General features: G+C 39.9%; 1 protein-coding gene and 1 long non-coding RNA gene across 3 annotated transcripts; one reads left to right on the top strand and one right to left on the bottom strand.

Moving 5' to 3' along the window:
- Positions 1-360: 360 nt before the first annotated feature.
- TENT5A (terminal nucleotidyltransferase 5A) lies at positions 361-7,274 on the bottom strand. Of its 2 annotated transcripts, none has more exons than XM_079147453.1 (3): positions 6,937-7,274; positions 6,188-6,752; positions 361-5,090 (listed from the first exon to the last, which is right to left on the bottom strand). In XM_079147453.1, the coding sequence occupies exons 1-3, from the start codon at positions 6,954-6,956 to the stop codon at positions 4,314-4,316; spliced, it is 1,362 nt and encodes a 453-aa protein (XP_079003579.1). In that variant the 5' UTR covers positions 6,957-7,274; the 3' UTR covers positions 361-4,313. The 2 variants fall into 2 exon arrangements, with proteins under 2 accessions (XP_079003579.1, XP_079003580.1); XM_079147454.1 differs by having other exon boundaries at positions 6,992-7,272.
- Positions 7,275-7,964: 690 nt separating this feature from the next.
- On the top strand, positions 7,965-15,464 carry LOC306665256. The gene is made up of 5 exons (XR_013764953.1): positions 7,965-8,250; positions 10,551-10,611; positions 12,134-12,200; positions 13,263-13,313; positions 13,553-15,464. It is a non-coding gene; the product is annotated as an uncharacterized lncRNA (long non-coding RNA).
- Positions 15,465-18,356: the final 2,892 nt, after the last annotated feature.

Below are 18,356 nucleotides of genomic sequence, written 5' to 3'. Positions count from 1 at the left end.
GATGGTATCACAGCCCCTGGGTTAAGTATGAAAACCAAAGCCTACTCAAAATTACTGGAGCCCGGAAATCCAGAAGCATAGTCTCAGTGATAGTGAAAACCAGCAGTCTTCTGGGTCATTTAACACTACTAAGTCCATATACAGACAAAAATGTTTGGTACCTGTTGGCAAGATTCTTATGGAATTAAATGATTAGTCAGACAGGCTGGCTGAAAGCTAAATGTTTTTACTTATTGTGCTCCAATGAGAATGTTGCTGAGGTTGGTCTACACGTATTGCCTTATGCTTCCTAACGGACATGGTTTGAGATTAAGAGGACACCATTTTTGCCAGCACAAATACCAAGACAGCAGACACCAATCAATAGAAAAAAATAACTTCTTTTTATTTACAAAAAAAATCCAAATATTGGATGCTGTAAACAAAATTCACAATCTGTTCCCTCTAGCACTGATTCAAACATGTCAGTTTTTAAGAGTCCATTTTCCAACAACTCCTTTTCTGCCTGTGACTCACTATAGTCAAAAAATTCCAAGAGTGACCCAAGGTGCAGCTTGCTGTAGTAGGGCGCCTCAGAGTTAGGCAATGGCTGTAGAGAAGTTGGAGGGAGAGACAGCCAATGGGTAGAGCCTCCTCCACTCTGCAAAGCTTCGCAGCAACTCTCATCAAGTTACCTCGACATCGTCCCACTTTGTACTTTTACCACTTTCTTTGTTAGCAAGCCATTATTATAACAAAATATTACAGAGATTCTTTCTTAGCATTGAAAAGGCTATGCTAAAAGAAATGTTAAAGAAAGATTATATTCAAATAGGTGCTATATATGAAATCACTTTTTTTTGGCTTTTTGGTTTCATCTAACACACTTCATCTTCAACAACAAAAAAGCTTATTTTTGACAGCTGCTGACAGCTTTCAACATAATACACTTCATTTACAAAATAGTTCACAATATTTATTTATCAAGCATTGCATTGAAAACAACTTTATGCACAGTAAAGCAACCAACAATAAGCAAACAGAAAGGGGTGGTAAAAACAGTTGTGTTTACTTTTCATTTTATTTCCTTCTTGGTTTGGATTGTAGATTACAGATATTCTTCCATCTTGCATTTTTTGGACCTACTTTAAAATAGTCCACCGAATACCAAAATGAGTAGATACTTGATCCCATTTCTGAAAGGGAAAAGTCCATCTTGGTGTAGGTGATCTTGAAGCAGTTGGATTTACTGCGGATGAAGTAAACTTTTTAAAAGGGCACTGTCACAGATAAGTGTTCTCTGACATGCCAGACTGGACAGGTGAAAAGAGCCCCAGAAGATAAAACTTCTTTCTGTTTCAAAGTAACAGCAGGCCAAATAAACAAAAGCAAACAAATCACAGGCACTAATCAGGAGTTGAGAGCTGTTCTTCTTTTCTGACCTATACATACAGCTTTCTTTCATAAGACATTCGAATTATTAGGCCACACATCCACAAAGAAAGACATATATTCCACTCTGTGTTGAACTACATATGCACAGGACTATAGTACATACAAAATAGAAATAAATTATATGTCTTAAAGTAACTGCTGAAAGTTGTCTTGAGTATAGCTTCCTCTATTTGAATTCCAGGTGCTGGCACTTCCAACTAAGCTACCAACCCTGAAGTAAGCAAGAAAAGAATATAAATATTTGAGAAAATAAATGAAAAGTGTCTTATCAAATAAGGCTCCTCCAAACAAAAACCTGTGTCATACACTAATAGCAGTTTGCTGCTATAGTGGAGTCAGAGATATCTAGACTCTTCAATAGTAGACAACTCTTATGTCAAGAGTTAGGATGAAAAGAAAGCAAATCACCAGTTGCCTCTCTATATTCAGCATTCCCTTCATTTTCTTTTAGAAAACTTCCAAACACCTAAGCAGACAGAGCTCTGGTTTCTGACAGATGAGTGCCAGGCTTAATCTGCAAATTGAATGATGATCCCTGGGACTTCGCAGTTAATTTTTCAGACCCAGGGTTAGAATGAAGGAGACTGAGCCAACATGGGGAAGGAAGAGTACCCTAGAAAACAGTGAGTGGCAGTGCAGAGGCTGTGACAGCTCTGACAGAATTCACAGGGAAGCTGCTACAGCAAAACCACCAGGTTCCTGTTAAAGTTTCAAAGAAAGATGCATACAAGGTAGTCCAGACAGATTTACCTGGATTAACCTAGCACTGAGCATCTGAGAGATGCACAGACAACAAACAGGCAGAAAAGCAAATTACACTGCCAACAGGAGGATGCTATTTTCTTCCTTGGTCCCTCTTTAACTGACTACAAAAATCTTCTGGTTGGGTCTAAAAAGGAATTATCATAGTAAGCAGTCATCTACTAGGGCAGATGTGGATTACATGGTTGTTTCACAACAAAGGGAAGGTTTTTATGCATTACTTTTGTTTTAACAAATATATTTTCAGAGACCAGTGTTTAGAGGAGTGGGAGAAGGGGTGGTTTTAGGATTAGCTGTCATCAAACAGACAGTTCATTTCACAAAATTATGAATGGTCTCTTGAAAAAGAGAAAATAAAGTTGGGTATGACTTAATGCAAAGTGATTTAATTGAAAGTACAGTACTAAATATTTAAATGCAGTGTGACAACCAGATCAAAGATGTTTCATATTGGCATAAATTTATAAAATGTTATATATAATATATATCTCATATATAAACTTTATGCAATTGTGCAAATATTCTTTAAAAAGGGTCATTTCACATTTAGTAAATTCTAGTGGTCCAGAAATGCAGAATGCATTTATTTAAAATTCATTTAAATATTATTAAGTAGCGTTCAGATCACCAGAAATTATTTTTAGGGATTTAAGTAGCCTATCACTGATCCATGATCCATGAGATTATACACCATGGAGGTACACAATTATTTAAAAAAAAATGGGTTCAAACTGTCAAAGTGGCAGTTAATATTAAAAAAAAATAATGTTCTGCCAAACAAATATACTTCCATTTTGGGATTCTCTGGCTCACAAAAAATAAACAAACAAACAAAAAAACCTCACTAAAAATGTATTACCTCCACTCTTCCTATCAAATATATTATTTGTTTCCTTCCTTCACTTGCTTTAATTCTTTTAGATGTGGGTTTTAATTCATCATTGCAATATGTCCACGTCTCATATCATTCTATTGAAAGCATAAAAGCACACAGTATTTAAACATTTCCTATTTGATACATTGTTCTAGATCATAATGTTGTGCATATATATGTACATACAATATGTACATATATACACACATAATATGCACACATACTTAAGATAATATCACACCAACAATGTCAACTTTATGCAGCTATTTGCCAAGAAAAATAGGGCATTTCCTCCACCATTCACAAGCTTATATGTTGTTTTATTCTCTTCTTGAGTCCCTGATAAAACAAAATTAATCATTAAACCATAAAATAATTTTTCCACTTCAAATTTTCAGAAAGCAACAGGCACTTTGATGTATATTGGTATGTAACAAATATAGTAACTCTTTATATATTTTACTCTATCTCTTCTACTTGGGTATTTATCTGTTAAATCTTTGGTCCTTGAGCATATTTTCTTTGCTACAGCTGTTTTTGCTTGCATTTTCACATTTTAAAAATGCGAGCTATGCACGCAGCTGGAATTAATGGATTGTGTCATCATAAGTTCTGCTGTTTGTTATGAGAACTGCACCAACCTACTACTGTTCATTTGGAGCAAGCTGTTTCTGTTAGCACAACAGGATCATTCCACAGAAAGCACTTGCTAAGAGCCTCAGATAGTAATCCCAGCATGAGAGCTTCCCGTCCCATATAGTTACTATCTGAACTCCTGAACTGATAAACAAGGTGGGGTGAGACTTTTTTTCTTCTAAATTTTCCCTTTTGTGAATTCCACCTTAAAAGTTTCTTTACCACTTTTTATACCCTATGGCAAAGCTATGGGAGAAGTTGTTGCAAACCCATATTGTCATCAAGCATTTTTTTTTTTTTTTCCACTTGTTATCTTAGGAGGACCTGGTTGTTTTTAATGACAGGTCTCTTTTGTTTCAAGACAAAATGCAATTGGGTAGAAGGAAAAGGGGAGAATTAAGGAGGAAAACATTTTAGAGATCATGCTCCCATACCAAAGAAAAGATCCATGAGCTTTGCCAAGCTTAAAACCAGGAACATCATCACTGCACAAAACACATCCCAAATTAGGACTGGGTCACTCCTTTTTTTTTTTTTTTTTTTCTTCTCCCCCCCAAATCTGGTCTGAAATGGCTTCCCACCCCCCCAGGACATTTTTAAATGATTCTTAATTGCAGGGTAGCCAAGTGGAGTATGTCTGTTGCTGGCATGTGAATACTGGCTGAACTTGTGCAATGTAGTAATTGCTAAAGTTAGCATCTGCTACATAGGGGGCTGGCTGGTAATAGCAAGTGACATTAGCCACATTAGGAATGACATTTTGGTCAGCTAGCACCCGAATGGCCAGCATAGTGATAAGGTTTAAAGTCTGTCTTCTTTCATGTCCCATCAGGCACACGGTACTCTCATTCACCACTCCATGTAGGGTCATGAGATAGTCATACTTGCGGTCTTCTAAACCCACGAAGTGGTTCTGCAAATAGGACTCCAGTTTTCTCTGTTGCTCTCCAATGTCTGAGAAATCGATGAAGAACCTGGAACACATATACCTCTGGAGGGTCTTGATCTCATCAGAGGCAGGCCTAAAGCCCCTCACTAAGAGGTTACAGTACTTAAGCAGGCCTCCCCCTCTAATTTCCTCTGGGTTCCTGGTGGCAATGATCTTGTTACAAAGATGATCAAAGGCTTCATGGAAATCGCCATAGACACTTTCACCAATTATTGTGGGGTGAAATGTTTCAGTCATTGGGTTCTCTGAACATTCATAAAAGAGAAGAAGAGAGTCTAATTTGATCTGAAAAGAATCTACACTGAATTCAAACTGCCTCCGGAGGGAATCCACAAATTTCAGTTCCACATTTTTGCCACTGTTGTTTGACAGGGATATAAGACTCCATCGGTCAGAGTCATTGCACACTTTAACCATTTTCTGCACATAAGCTTCCTACAATTTAAAAGATAAAACAAGATGAGCAAACCTTGAAAAAAACAATAAATAAATACATCCTCTCTCCACAGCTGAGAATTATTTTGCTCTTCCCTTTTATTTTGTCAGGTTTAGCAAAACACTACCTGTAGGCTTAAACAGGCTTCTGAAAACAGGAAAAAAAAAATATCCATTTAACGAGTAGTTTAACTGTCTGGGAAAGAGACTAGAAGTAATAGTTTGAGGCTTTTGGCAGACGTATCATAGTACTAAGAGGTTCCGTTGTCATGTCTGACTTTTGAAAATGGTCTAATAGGCACAATATTCACACAGTAGCCATACAATATTCAAAGGACACAGAACGGGATACAGTGATACGTTAGTCTGCCTCTCACCCTGTCCCCAGCCACCCTGTTCCCCTCCCCTGAGGCAATCAATGTTATCAGTAACTGGTATGTCCCTCCAGGGGTACTGTAGAGTTACAATCAAATACGAACTAAATTGTCCTTAGACAATTTCAACTAGTATAAAATGTGACTTGAACTACCCTGTGGGAGTGGGAATTGCCATTATAACCTTAACGTGTGAATCAACACGGAGAATCAACAAATATGTCTTTAACACATGGAGTCAGCTGAATGCAGCGACGAAATCTATTCACATTTTCCAATACAATTAAAAAAACCCATTGACTCAGTTCTGCTTCAGGCTGCTATTTTCCCAAAGACTAGATTATAAAATGACTGAAAATAAATTATTTACATTACACCATTTCATTCCTTCCCCCTTTCAGAATCTACTCTGGACAGGACTCCAGCAAGGAAAGCCAGGAGTTAAACCATAAGAAGGAAGCGAAGGGGGTGGGGGGAAACAGAGGAGGAAGCGGGAGAAGAGTTGTGACGCTGAAGCTCCAAGTAAACTACAACACTCAATATCATCCACACACCTTAATTCACTCATTGAGAAAATAATAAATAATAGAAATAGCGCTCCCAAACGCGTGACGGCCGCAGATACTTGACTTTTAACCGAATCCCCTCTGTCCTAGGCTCCCCGCAGCACCCAGGCTGGGTTCCGCGGGGATCAGGACCTAAGCCCGTCTCCAATGGCTTTACCTTGAGCGTAAGTGGTGTGATCTTCTCCTTGTTCACCCCTTCGGGTAAGAAGTCCAACAGGCAGTCCAGCACGACGTCCTTCACAGTCTGAAACTCCTCTTCCCCCCGCAGGTCAGCGCAGAAGATGAGGTCCAGGTCCTTGTAGCCCAGGCCGCTGTCCTGGTGCAGGACGTGACTGGCGGCTGAGCCATTGAGGCGCACATCGCGGACGCCTATGCACTTCTCGGTCAGACGCCGCCGCACTACCTTCACGATCAGACTGGGCTGCAGCTCGAGCGTGGGGAAGTTGCCGCGCCCGTGGATCGGAATGGTCTCGCTCAGGATGCCGTCCAGCCGCTGCACTTGCTCCCAGTTCAGTACGTTACAGTGAGCTGTGGGGCTTTCACAATAGTCCAAGCAGTGCCCGCCGAAGCTGCCGCTGCCGCCGCCGCCAAAGTCACCGCCGCTAAAGTCGCCACCCAGGGGGATGTAAGGGCCGCCGGCCAGCTCGTCCTCGGCCATAGCAAAGTACCCTTCGCCCTCCGCCATGTAGTGTCCGCCAAACGCCACTTGTCCCTGGTCAATCCTAAAAGAAAAGAATGGGGGGAAAGTACGGTAAGGACTTGGACCGTCGGAGGGCAAGGGCTCGCACAGCAAAGAGCGCGCCCTCTCCCCTAAATCGTTTCGGGCCCTGGGGCTCCTCAGTCTCTCCCTCCCCCGACCCTGGTCGGTCCCAGCCGCGCGCCGCGCCCCGCAGAGCAGCCCCGCACCAAAAGTATCTCTGATGCATCTGGAAAGCGCAAGCGAGAGTCCCGTCTGTGTCACCTGGAGGCGGCCGCCCCTTCTAGGAGCGCAGCAGGGGAGGAACCGCGAGGCGGCAACACTTCCAGGAGCTGCGAGTGCGCTCCCGGCAGAAGCTAACGACTTCGTCTTTCCCAGACCCGGTTGCACGCACTGACCACTCCCGCCCCTCTCCCCCGCCCGCGCCTCTGTCGCTCCAGCTGCGGTGGTCCCGGAGGTGGCGGCTTCTGCTGCCGCCGCGCACGCTCCTGTCTCTGGAGCTTTAGCAATTGTGCGGGGGAAATGTCTTCAGTACTTTTTTTATACCGGGCTTCTCCGTGCTTCCGGGGCCCTAGCGCAGCGCGCTCGCCACACCCTCCTCATCTGCATAAGGTGCCGCCCTCTACCACCACCCCCACCGCCAGCCGGTGCCGGGCGGACAGTCTACCCCAGATAGGCGCTGCGGACAGACGACCTGGAGCGGGGCCGCTAGTCCTGTCTACGTGCAGATGCGTGTGTCTGCATATATATATATATATATATATATATATATATAAAATATGTAATATATAATATATATTATATATATAATATGTAATATATGTAATATATATGTAATTTATGTACTCCCGCTCGAATCCCCCCCAACGAGAACCTAAAATGCCCATACTGTCATAAGCGGCCATCAAAAGTAGATAAGGACTAAAATCACGCAACCGCATAAACTTCCTAAGATAAAATTCTCACCAGATACAGCGCGTCATTATAGTGTAATGTTGGGGCTCCGGAGGTTCCTCACGACCTCCCTTTAATCTGCGTGTCTGTATAACTTGACAGGTTACTCCACTGATAATCGGGTCCAAGTGTGCACTAACGAGTCCACTTGTCCACTCAAATCGGTCTCCGCGCGTGAGGGGAAGGGCTTGCTGATAAGTAGGTTTCGTTTCTCGAAACCTCGGGCAACAGCGGGGACGGGGGCGGGGAAGGCGGAGGAGGACTTGGGGGCAGCCCTAAGCTGGAGGTGACGCGGAGGCGGGAACGAGCGTCGGACTCCGCCGCACCAGCGGGTTCGAGCCGCCGGGAGCGCGGTGGGGCCGGCGCGCGTAACCGAGCAGACAGCCGGCGGACCAGCAGCCAATCGCCGAGGTCCCGGCGGCCCCGGAACGCGGCGTGTGGAGCGCGCTCCGGGCAAACGCCGGGCTGCCGAGTAGGTTGCTGAGTCGCGCCGCAAGACTAGTAACCTGGAGGAGAAGCGGAGGAGGCTAAGCGCGGTCCTCGCAGCCCTCTGAGGTTTGCTCTTTGAGGTGAATAAAAATATCAGTGGGATATGATTTGGTTTCCCATGAGACGTAAAAGGATGAGTTTAAAGGATATAAAGAGTTTCTCCCTTTCAGCTTCACTCCTTTGGACACAGCTAAAAGGGGTTGTAATGTTATCATCCCTGCGCTCACTCGCGCTACGGTGGTTGCTAGAAAGATTTCCGCTTTCTCCTGCTTTCTGTTCCTGCAACCCTTTGCCATTTTCCAAACTAATCCATAGCAACTTTCCCTTTATATAGAGACTGTGGGATACTGAGGTGGGAACCAAGGAAGAACGCCTGGAAAACTAATATATTCTCCCCAAAGGCCCTGTGCAACCCGGCCACCCAGTCTGAGAGGAAAGCAGTATGCCCCCTCTGAGACGGGAGAGCCCCTGACCTGGTCGCTGGGGTTGGGCTACTCGGAGGTTGAGGGGTAAGGTGCGGGGGTGTCACCCGCCGAGCATTCAGCTGCGTTACCACGCCGCCCCCTGCCGGTGCCCTACGGAGCTGTGTCCCCAAATGGAGAAACCCGACCAGACCTGGCAGAGGCCAGCCTCCCCTAGCACAACGCGTAAACACTGTGGAGGCTGAGTGAAGGGACCCTAGGACAACTACACTAAGGGATAAGCCCATTATTTCCCTATAAGTGCATCCATATATTTCTCCTGTCCTGCCTTTCACATATGAATATATCCATCCAGGTTATTGAATAGTTTGACCACCTATTGAGTTAACAGACACCAAGTACTGAGGATTTAAGGTTGACTACCTTTCACCAGTGCAGTGGGCAAATGGTACGTAATTACGGTTCAATTGGATCTGTGTTATGAGAGAACTATGTTCCAACCCAGAGGGGTGAGTTAACTACTATGAGGTATCTTAGAGAAATCCAGAAGAGAGGTGTCATTTGGAGCTTGATCTTTAAATTTAAAAAAAAAAAAAAAAAAAAAAAAAATTGTCCTTTCCTATAGTAGTTGGGGAAAATTGGAGAAAGGCATTGTGTTAGCCACAAAAGGAAGAATACGGAAATGTTCAAGATAAAATATGTAGACTCTTCTTGAGATATGACATGGAATTGGGGTAAGGTTTGTGGACTTTCCTGGAACTTATTGAGCACTCTTAGCTGATCACTTTACACGTACCTCATTTAATTTTAAATTAAAAGAAGTATTCCATGTTGTAAGGATTCAGAAACAGGAACCAAGGGGTTGAGAGTCTTGCCCAAGTCCTCTATCTAATAAGCTAAAAGATTGTGCTTTGGATTCAACCCATTTGTGTATTGTTTAGTCTTCATTACCAGGAATGGGATTTCTGTGGCTTACTACTACTTGCTCACTAGAAGCTGAGACAAGCACAAATAGCAAAAAATATTTTTAAAAGAAAGCTAAGGACCTTTAAATATAGTCATTCAAAGACTGATATAAATTTCTGCAACTTATTAAAATAAGACCAAAGGGGTGAATCATACATTGCAATAAATAAAAACATTATTTGGTACTTTTAAAAAAATCTTTCAACAGAAAAACAATAATCTTCAAGTTTGTGAGCATCTGTGCATACCTGGATTTTGAGCTGTGGAATGAGGGAATCTGTACTTTGTTGAGAATGCTGTCATATGATCCTGACACAAGGGCCTAGCCCCAGTTTGTACTGCAGGGAGAGCCATAGCAACTCCTTTCTCTAGCTCAGTACCCTCTCAATGAGGCTGCCCTTCTCTATATTATCCAGCTGCTCCCATGACCTGTCTCAAGAACAGAGCTTAACTGAAAGGTTGAAGCAGAGCTTAAAGCCAAACAGAGGGTCTGCTGTATCACACACACACCCTTTGAGGAGAAAAAGATAGGTCCCAGCAATAGACGGGCAACACCCCATTTCTCTTAGCTGCCAATAGTTTGTGGCTGACACTTAAACTTAACAAAGCATTCCCTACTTGCAGTCATAATCCAAACTCTACTGTCTATTGCACTAGAACATTTGGGATATCTTACTTTTGGCAGTGTCTTGGTGGGCAATTTAATCTAAAACCGGATTAATATGTGCCTGATGCATAGTGGCCTCTTGCTACATAGTGTTGGATGAAAGCATATGCTGTTTATCATTCCTCTTTTCTCTGTCATCAAACCGAGATAATATTTACGTTTGGAGAAAATATATTCATCCTTACCTGAAACTGAAGATGTTGTAATTGCAAACATAACTTTACTTTTTTCTAGATAACCAAAATAATTGTCAAATGAGATATTCTGTACTTCCAAACACATTCACAGCCAAGATCCTTCTGAACATAGTTACTTTTAAATTTAGATGGACAGATGTACTTGCCTTTCTGTTTGGTTGGGGGAGGTCTACCTTCTGTACCTACTTGGTAAGTAATTTATTTTTCCCCATTTAAAAGGGAAAAAATGACAGTATAATGTCATGAGTTGATAAAGTTTAGACCACCACAAAACTAAAATACGGGTAATCTAGACTGCTTTCTGAACAAGCAAAAAGTCATTATCTGAAATTTTAAGACTCAGATACGTTTTTGAGGAAAGAAAAAAATGCTTGTAATTATTTGACCTGGATTTGCAAGTGTAGTAACAATCTAGACTCACCACAATAAGAAAAAATTCAGTTTGGGCATTAATAAGAGTTACCATTATTGAGTTTGTTGTTATGTGCCAGGCAGTGTACTTAGTATTTTAAGTAGATTATTTCTTTTAAACTTTCTCCAAAAACCAGAACTTTACATAGTAGATCCTCATTTTCCATATAGGAAAAATAAGCTTTAAGAAATGTTACTTAGAGAAGTAACATAGCCTTGGTTCAGATCTATATGTGAGTTCCTTGAATTCTGGAAGTTCCATTTTATCAATTGACACCCCCCCCCCCCTTCTCAATTTCCTTGTATACTTAACCAGAAGGCACAATGACCTGACTGGGCTGTTGGGAACATCTTCCTCTAGCCATGAATGATTTCCATCACAATGAGAGCTAGTAACCTAGCAGCTTCATGGAGAGTTTGCAGGAAACACACACACAGAAACAGTTGGAGGTTTGGAGGCTGGCCCAACTACACTTTAAAGTGGTGCCATTTTTCCTTTCTTTTTCTCTCTGCTTCCTATCTTCTCAAAAATGATTTCAGAAGATAGGAAATAAACAAATATGAAATTATTTTCTTAAGCTTATAGGAAGGGGAAGGAGAGCCAAAAAACAGCTGTCAAGCATACTGCTTTCCTCTCTCAGAGCCCTCTGGCTATTCTTCCTCCTAGTGTATCCCAATCTCAATCTTTCTATGCCAAATTATCCACTCTTCCCAGGGATTTTCCACCTTCAACTGTTTCTACTCTTTGATGCTTTTCACACACACAAAAAAGATGATTTTGTAGCTGCACTATGCAGTGCAGGCAGAGTAAGTAGCCATGTAAGGAATTTGAGTCCCTTCCCACATGTGCTGCTTTCATAGGACAAATCTCAGTAATTTCAGGCACCATTGTCAAACAGAATCATTTTCCAAGCACGTACACACACACACAGATGTCTTCCTTGAACAGTAAATTGGGGGTGTCTTTGCTGCCCAGTTAGTGTTTGTTGAGTAGCAACTGATTAAAGTGCTTCATATAAAAGTTAAAATTCATTTGGAAAACTAAATTTGTAGGCAAATGGTGCTTATGAAATGATTTTTCTCATGTTTCCTTAGGGAAATGACATGTTATTCAGGACTTATCAAAGACCAGCAACATTCTAGGTCATACAACTTCTAGGTTAGTGTGGGAATAATGTTCTAAGTTATTACTGAAATGTTATTACTATCACCAGGTTAATTTTTCTAATTTTAAACTTTTCAAACATTTTCCTCTATATTATCTAATTTTATCTTTATAATTATTCTGATCTGTATGCAGTTCTAATTTTAAAGATGAAGAAAGACTGGATGATTTTCACCATGTTTACTCAACTGATGAAGGAAAGGTAAGTTAACTCGGTTACCCTCATCATACACCAGCACTTTTTCTCTTGACTACACTGTTTAATTTTTACTTATGTGGGAATGAATTTAAATGATCAGTAACAAATAGCTAAATTCAATGGGAAACCAACATCCCAGAGGGTTCTTTATGTGGGTTACATTTTTACCTGTGAGTGTCTTATAAAACATCACTACTGTTGGGCATCTTATCAAGTATGATTTTTAAGGAGTTATTTTTAAGTGTATTTATTTTAAATATATGACCACATAAAAATAATTCCATTCATAGAGATGAGTGAGTTGAGGAAAGTCAGTGTGTTAAACAACTTATAGACCTATATCATCACATTCAAAGTTAAATTCAATAGAGACTGTCCTTTACTAGAATTCTTTATCAGAAAGATTAACCAGTATTGTACTATCATTAGTGCTGATTATGCCAGAAGTTCTTCCTGTTTTGACATCTGGATGAAATGCTTGTCGTTTCAGTGTTGAAAGTCCTATGGACCAGACTGTTTTCCTTACTCCAAACATGAGAGCTATTCAAAAGTTGCATTCACGTAGCAAATGTAAATTAGGAATAAATGTATATTTTCAAAAACTACCAAGGGTGAATAAGTAAACGGTAATATTTGTAGGACAGTTTTTTTCCCTTCTGTATATTTGTGCTGGAAGATGTTGAACTTCTCCAAAGAAATGTTGATGTTTATTTTGTGGAACTTCTGAAGCTTTGTGAAGGATGCAACAAGGGAATATAGTAAATCATTTTTCTTTTCTTAAAGATATTTGGCCTAAAATGTGCTGTACCTTTGTGAAAAATAAGGCAATCTTTTATGAGTTTTTCAACTCATTTTGATGTAGTTTTTAGCCATTTCTAATCATTGTACCTATTTTGGTACATTTGTTGGCTACGATAGTTGACCTCTTTTTTATGAGCATTTAACATTTCAAAGATATATATAAAATATGGTATATGACCATTGTATTACTAATCCATTTTCTGCTGCTATAACAAAATGCCTGGGGCTGGCACTTCATACCAAAAATATATATTTATCTCACAGTTTTGGAGGCTGAAATTCCAAGATTGGGCAGCCTCTTCAGTTTGGTCTCTGGTGAGTACGCCTCCCGCTTGGTTCTTTCATTACATGGCATATGACATCATGGACCCAGGAGTGCATTCAGAAGAGATAACATGGCAAGAAGGAATTCAGAGAGATTCAGTGGCCAGGCTTGCTCTTTTTATAACAACTTTCACTCAAGAGAACTAACTCATTCTGTGAGACCAGCATTAATCCCTTCCTAGAGTGATTCTCCTGTGACTTAATTACATTCTTCTATTCCCTACTTGAAGGTACCACCACTTCAGTGCCACCACACCGGGGACTAAACTTCCAGTAATTGAATCTTTGGGGGACACACTCAAGCCATATCCAAACCTCAGTACCAAGTTAACTAGCTCCATATTTATATATTAAATTCAGAAAATGTATGAATTGGAGGAAGCCACAGAAAAGCATTTACATATCTGTTCTATCTATCTATATGTGTGTGTGTGTATATAAAATATTAATTAAATGATGCATTATTTCTTCCTTTCAGTGAATTTTTTAACATTATTTCCACCATCACCTTGTTTTTCAAGTCTTTTTCTATTTACCTGCTTCCTTTAAAATCATCTGCTACCAAAGAAATAATAAATTAAATAGTATAATTAATGTTCTCTTGATATATGAGAAAATCACCACAGAGTATGGTAAGGAACCCCCAAAATATGTTGTTTTCGAAAGTGAAAAAGTGAACACAGTAAATAATTTTTAAACAAAAATTTTTCATGAAAGAACTACAATTATGAGTTTTAAAATATTTTTTTAAATAAAAAAAAAAACTCTTCAACCAGACTCTGGGAAGATAAATCTGACCACCTTAAAAATTCTAGGATCCATAAATGAAGTGTGAGGAGGGAAATTAGCTGCAGACTAGCTTCAGGGTGTTCTATGAAAACACCAGAATCTGTCTAGCAAGTGATATAAAAGAAATTCAAGTTTAACTTTTTAACCAAAGGAAAGGCTTCAGGATGATAGTGAATTAGGTATTAGTTGAGATGGTGTAGAATAGAAAAATAAGTATAAAAGTTATTGCCATTTGAACCGTAGAACTTCTTACTGCAAGAGATTAGTTTCTAATAAGCCTTCATTCCAGCAGGTTCACTAGGGATAAAAAGGGAGTTTCAGTTGACATGTGACTTAAAAAGCTGAGTATCCAAAGTTAAGCAAGATATCTGTAGGGTAATAGAGGAACTGTTCTACAAGTTAAAGTCTTGTTAGAAGATTAGAAGACCTTTCTAAAATGGTACATTGGAGACACCCATCTCTGGCTTTTATCTCTATAAGATATAATTAAAACAATGAATGTAGCTGCTCATGGTTTGCCATGGGAAAATACTAGAGTTCAATATTGGACAGAGACTTAGAGAAACCCAGAGATGTTAGATAGTAAAATAGAAAGTGAAGCAATACAACCCACTACCCACTGCACAGAAATGTCACAGAGGACGGGAAATATCCCTTCAGCAATAATAGAGGAGAAAAAAGGAGAGTTACAGTGAACACTGCTGACCCAGGATTCATGATGAACTGACTCTGGAGAAGCTCTCTGCACCTCCCAGCATATTATCGTGATGTTCTAACGGGGTGCCATCTTGAGAAGGGCCCGCTTATCTGAACTCATTTCTTGGAGAATTAGCCCATGAGAGAATAGAAGGCACTTCACTTTGAATGCTGCAACTTGCCAGGCCAGCTATTGGAGTCTGGAGGATTGTGCAGTTGAGTGTGATGTTCCACAGGAGCCAGGACTGGAAACACCAGATGATGAGTGCTGGGTGGTAGATTGCACAGACCTTTTATTGTCTCCCTCCCCCCAGCATAGATCTTTAGGATTCCATTACCTCTCCCACCTACAGGGATGAATACAGGGATGTCAGAGCCAGTGTTACCCCAGCCCTCAGAGTGCACAGCTCCAGGGTGAAACTTTGGGGAATTCTGCAATCTCTGCTAGATCCTTAACAGGCCACCTAGGTATTTAATGTCTACCCTGCTCTAGGAGTGTGCAACCCAAACAGTTCCAGAGAGAATTTGTTTCTAGGGAGATAGTGTTTCACCCTAGCTTTTCCAGCATGCAAAGCAGCTGTGAGAAATTCCAACTAGTCACAAATCACTCCCGCTAGTCGCTTGAGGACACCACAAAGGAAGAAGGGGTGTGAATAACTCCAGCTTTTTCTCTAAGGTGTGCACACCCAAAGATGCTATGGGGAGCAGCTCTGATGGGCATAGGATGCAAGTTTCTACTCTTGCCCACTCATTCAAGCACATCAACAGAGAAGAATTCAGAATTTTTTAATTTAATAAAAAAATTAATGCTTTGGTGGATGTTGTGGATGTTTTGTTTGTTTCTCTGTTTTCTCCTTTTTTAAATGCTTAATGTTTTCTTTCTTCTTTTCTTTTTCTCCATTCTCTCACTTTTTACGCTTTTCCTGCTGTTTTTGATTAATTTTATTTTCCTTGTTTTTTTTTTAACATTTTGTTCTATATTATTGCCCCTTTCTTTTCAGTTGTTGATGCTGCTGTTGTTTTTTCTTATCTTTTACTTTATTTCTTTATCTTTGTTGTTGTTGTTTCCTTTCATTATGGTGCTAGAGATTGAGCCCAGCTTGGCACAATGAACACATTGGATGAGTACGATGTGCCTGAGTTGGGAGGAATTACAATTTGCTCCAGCCATGACCTGGTCTTACTTGAACCTTGGTGGGTAGGTCAACTTAAAAAATAGAGTGGATTAAAGCTCCAGCCAATGTAGGCATGGCTGGCCTGGGGCACAGGGTCTGAAGTTCCAATAGCAAGAGCAGAGAGAAATAGTACAACTGTTATGACACCACACCTATAAGGGACCTCAAAATTGACCATTTCTGTACCTTATCAGACCACACATCGCTGACAAGACTGGAGATGAGTGCTGCTACTGAGGGGGAAACTGTGACCCTGGTCTCTTCCTTTCCTCATGACTAGAGTCATACCAGTGTCTGAGAAAAGCACAGAAGCTCTATTCCCATTGCCATAATTGGTACAGCCAGTTACAGAATTGTGTTCAAGTTACAGAACCAGTATCAACAGAGACAAAGGAAACCCCCAACACCGATGGGGTTTCTATTAACACTATAGGAGTAACACAGAGGGTACACCTCACATACTCTGAATTACCAGAGGCGTCACACTCCTTTGAGACCTACAGAGGAAACAGGTCCCTCAGACTCTAACACAGTGCACACTGTGTCAAAATTCACTAATCACAGCCAAGGAAGCCAGAGGGGAGCTACAATATGAAGTCCAGTTGGAACTAAACACTAAATAACAAAAAAGACAACACTACACAACACAAAAGGCCCTTGTATAAAAGCAGAAGAGAAACCAATCTCAATAAATACACAAATCTTGAAATAGAAAAGAAATATTTAAAAACAAGGCAGTATGACACTTTCTAAAGTTTGTAGCTCTCTAGTAAGAACTGTCAAAGAAATTAAAATGGATATAATGCAGGACAAAGAATTCAAAAGAATTAATTTTTGAACTATCAATGAAATCCAACACAATGCAAATAAATATCAAAATGAACTAAGGAAAACAATGCAAGGTATGAATGAGTATTTAAAGATAGAGATTTTGAAAATGAACCAAACAAATCTTAAAAATGAAAAACTCAGTAAATCAGATTTTTAAAAATCATTTGAAAGCTTCAACAGTAGACTACATAAACAGAAAAAAAAAAAAAAAAGAATATCAGAGCTTGAAGACAACTCTACCAAAATAGTACATTTAACCATCAAGAAAGGAAAAACAAGAAAAAAGGAGAACATACAATATCTGAGACACAATTCAGAGATCAAAAAATCTGCATAATTGGCATATAAGAGGAAGAAGAGCTACATTCTGAAGGCATAGAAAGTCCTTTTGGTTAAATATATGGCAGAAATTTTCCCACATCTTAGGAAAGATGTGAATATCAAGGTACAGAGGCATTTGGAAGCCCAAACAGGTATGACTGGGGAAGCGGGGGACACTCAATAACACATTAAATTAGTCAAAAATACAGAACAAAGAAAGAGTATTAAAAGCTGAGAGAGGCTCTGAGTCACATTTAAAAGCAAATCCATTAAAATAGTGGCAGAATTCTCAGAAGAAATTCTGAAGTTCAGGGGTCTAGATCTAAAAGGAAATGATTGCCATCCAAGACTACTATATTCAGCAAGGTTATACTTCAAAATTGAAGAAGAAATAAAAATATCCAAAACAAGCAAAAATTTAAGGAATCCATGCTCCCTAGACAAGCATTGTAGAAGAAACTTATATTCAACTCCCAGAAGAGGATGAAAGATTAACACAATCACAAGACCACAGGAAAGACTAAATCTCACTAGCAGAGTGGACAAATGAGAAAGAAGAATCGAAGACTATTGAAGTAGGAACCTATTAAACGTCTAAGATGAGTAAGACATGAAGAAACAAACACAGAATATGTAAAACAATTTGAAGAAAATCTCATTCAGACAGAACACCAACAAAGAAACATCTGAGTTGAATTACACTATAGATCAAATGGATTTAAAAGACATTACAAATTATTGCCCCCAACAGTTGCAGAACACACATTCTTTTCATCAGCACATAGAACTTCTTCCAAAATAGATCACATAATAGGCCATAAAGCAAATCTTTAAAATTTCCAAAAAAAAAAAGGAATAGTTTCTTCCACGTATCAGATCATAATGGATTGAATATAGAAATCAACAGCAAGAGAAACTAGAGAAATGATACAAACTTAGGGAGATTCAATGACACACTATTGAATAGTAGGTCACTGAGGAAATTAGGGAGAGATTTATAAATTCCTATAATCAAATAAAATTGGAAACATACCAGAACTTGTCAGTTACAACAAAGCAATACTAAGAGGGAAGTTTATAACAATGAGTGACTACATCAAAGATAGAGAAAGGGAGAGACTTCAAATAAATAACCTACTGACACATCTTAAAAAAAAAAAAAAAAAAAAAGAAACCCAAATCAGTAGAAAGAAATAATAAAGATTGGAACAGAAATAAATGA

This window comes from Sciurus vulgaris (assembly GCF_902686455.1).
Source record: "Sciurus vulgaris genome assembly, chromosome: 7".
In the NCBI taxonomy this organism is placed as follows: domain Eukaryota; kingdom Metazoa; phylum Chordata; class Mammalia; order Rodentia; family Sciuridae; genus Sciurus; species Sciurus vulgaris.
Note: the sequence above shows the minus strand (reverse complement) of the source record. Positions and strands in the feature narration are given on the sequence as shown.

Bases quoted from the DNA above. Each gene is read 5' to 3' on its own strand.
- TENT5A (XM_079147453.1), bottom strand. From the start codon at position 6,956: ATGCATCAGAGATACTTTTG. The intron at 6,753-6,936 runs GTGCGGGGCTGC...CTTTTCTTTTAG, and splicing joins ATGCATCAGAGATACTTTTG to GATTGACCAGGGACAAGTGG. The intron at 5,091-6,187 runs GTAAAGCCATTG...TTTAAATTGTAG, and splicing joins TCACACCACTTACGCTCAAG to GAAGCTTATGTGCAGAAAAT.